The sequence below is a fragment of the Austrofundulus limnaeus genome, unplaced genomic scaffold (assembly GCF_001266775.1).
Source record: "Austrofundulus limnaeus strain Quisiro unplaced genomic scaffold, Austrofundulus_limnaeus-1.0 Scaffold1957, whole genome shotgun sequence".
Taxonomy (NCBI): domain Eukaryota; kingdom Metazoa; phylum Chordata; class Actinopteri; order Cyprinodontiformes; family Rivulidae; genus Austrofundulus; species Austrofundulus limnaeus.
Window position 1 is genome coordinate 29,489 of NW_013954359.1, and position 2,330 is coordinate 31,818.

General features: G+C 43.1%; 1 protein-coding gene across 4 annotated transcripts in view; it reads left to right on the top strand.

Moving 5' to 3' along the window:
- Positions 1-761: 761 nt before the first annotated feature.
- The window catches only part of LOC106536753 (uncharacterized), a gene marked incomplete at its 5' end in the record, with an annotated part of 12,828 nt that continues 11,259 nt past the window's right edge, over positions 762-2,330 (top strand). For all 4 annotated transcript variants that reach the window (XM_014034074.1, XM_014034075.1, XM_014034076.1 and 1 more), the window contains 1 exon segment: positions 762-1,676. In XM_014034074.1, the coding sequence (XP_013889528.1) occupies positions 762-1,676 (915 nt within the window).

Here is a 2,330-nt window from a genome sequence, read left to right on the forward strand (position 1 = left end):
AGGTTGGTTTGAACCCCAGGATGCAAGACTGAGTGAGGTGGCAAAAAGGGTTTACTAAAGCAAAAACAAAGGTGCTGACGTGGCAGCAAACAAGAACAAGGGCTTTGGACAGGAACAGGAACAGGAACAGGAACAGGAACAGGAACAGGAACAGGAACAGGAACAGGAACAGGAACAGGAACAGGAACAGGAACAGGAACATCAAATAGTAAACAAGGATCTGACATAGACTGAGGACAAATGACAGAATATAAAGGAAGAACTAATGAGGTAAAACAAGAAACACCTGGGGAAGAAACAAGAGGATCGGGTGTGAGTGGGGAGGACTAGAGCAAAGGCAGGCAGGAGCAAGAAAACAGGAGGAAAAGACAGAAAAACTTAGAATGAATCATTAGCACAGACACAAATCATGACATTTACAGATTGTGAGGTTTGGTGTGGTAGGAACAGATGTCTCGACTACACACAGTCTATCCTGTGATATACTGAGCATTTATTGAACATTATTGTATTTTCAAAGTTTGACCATAGAATGTACATCTCTGTCAATTCTCAACATATGAGCTAAAGCTAATGAAGGGCACTGCTAGGCTTTAACTTGGTGAAATATATTTTATGTCATGCCTTGTTCATGTAAGTTCTACTTGCCTGGTTTAATGAGCTGGTTAGGACCAGATGATTCCATACAGTACAAACATGGTGAGAACATAAACCCAGAGAAGYTGTTTGTCTTTTATTGGTTTGTGTCTGTGTTTCTACAGAGAGCTACAGCTGGATTCAGAAGAACCAGACTAGAACTCACAGAGGGTAACTTGGACAACAACCACCCCAGCACCTCCTCTTCTATACATTCAGAGAATCCTGTTTCCATGGACATGAACTCCTCACCACCGGTAACACATGACTCATGTAGCAACAATCAAAGCCTAGAGGGTCTTTATTGCTCAGAGACCCACGTGGAAGAAGAGGAGGCTGCTGAGGGAGATCTTATTTTGAAGACTGAAGATGAGACTGGAGGACAAGAACAAGATGATGGTTGGAGAGACGTCTGTAATGAAAWAGATGAAGGAGGATGGGAAGTGAAAGGTGAAGAAGAACCGGACCAGACAGGAAATGGAGATGAGGAAGAAAGGACTGAAAACCTGGGGAACGTAGAAGAAAATGAAACAGTGGATGAATGGCTAACAGAGAAAAAACAAGATTCATCATCAGATCTACTCTTTAATGAAAATCCAAACTACCTTTTGTTTCAGCAGCCAGCTGTCACATCGGATCCTCCAGAAGCTGCCTTGCAGGAGTCCTGGAGATGGGAGGACTCTGGAAAGACAGATGCATTTAGCAACGATCACCTTAGTGACTGCCTTCAGGCCAAACTAGCCATTGTTTACCCTGAGAGTGATGCAGAGGAGGACCAATGGGCAGCCTTATCCTCCTGTGAGAACACCAGCCACATTGAGGAAAGTGACATAATGACTGATAGCACATATGATACAGAGAGCAAGGAGGATGGAATATTTAGTGTAGAAATAGAGACGAGAGTGGAGGAGCAGGCAGAAGAGGAGGTGAAAGGAGAAGACCAGGAGGATGATGAAGACCAGATGAAGTCAGGAAGAGATCTGACCCTGCAGTCTCCTTCTATCAGCTCCATGACCAGCTCAGTGGACTCTGACAGGAGAGTAAGTTCCACACTCATATTCATTTGGTTTGTGTGTTCTGAGACCTGTGGAATCATCCAGAACCCTGAGCCTAGTTTCTGTTGTCCAACAGGTAACAAAACTCGAAAACTGTGAAATGGATTTACTTTGTCAGGATTCGTTTAAAGACACACCACATTATTCCTTCTTTATAGTACAACTGCCTGTGTAATGAGACAGGACATGATGGATAGATTAACTGTGTCACCTCTGAYGCAGGTTACACATCATTCTTACCAGCAGGTCTGTACAGCAGCAGCAGGATGGCTCAGTTGTTAGCACTGTWGCCTCTCAGCAAAAGGGTTCTGAAAAACATGGACCCCAGGCTGCCTGAAGGCCCAGGCTTCCCTTGCAAAGAGATGTGTGACGATGATGTCAGTGGGATCTGCCTGGTTAAAGAAAGATCAAAACATATGTTCCCAATTTCAGTTCAATTACCATATTTATTCAAGTACAATACGTAAAATTAAATTCATAAAATCATCCATAAAGTTGGGGGGTAGTACTATACTCGGATAAATATTTTACCTATGTATTTTAACTGCAATATCAGCAAAATTATTGAGTCCGGAAATGAGACCGCGTTGTAAAAAGCAGTTGAAATGAGCTCACCTCTGACACTCCTCCATTCTTCAG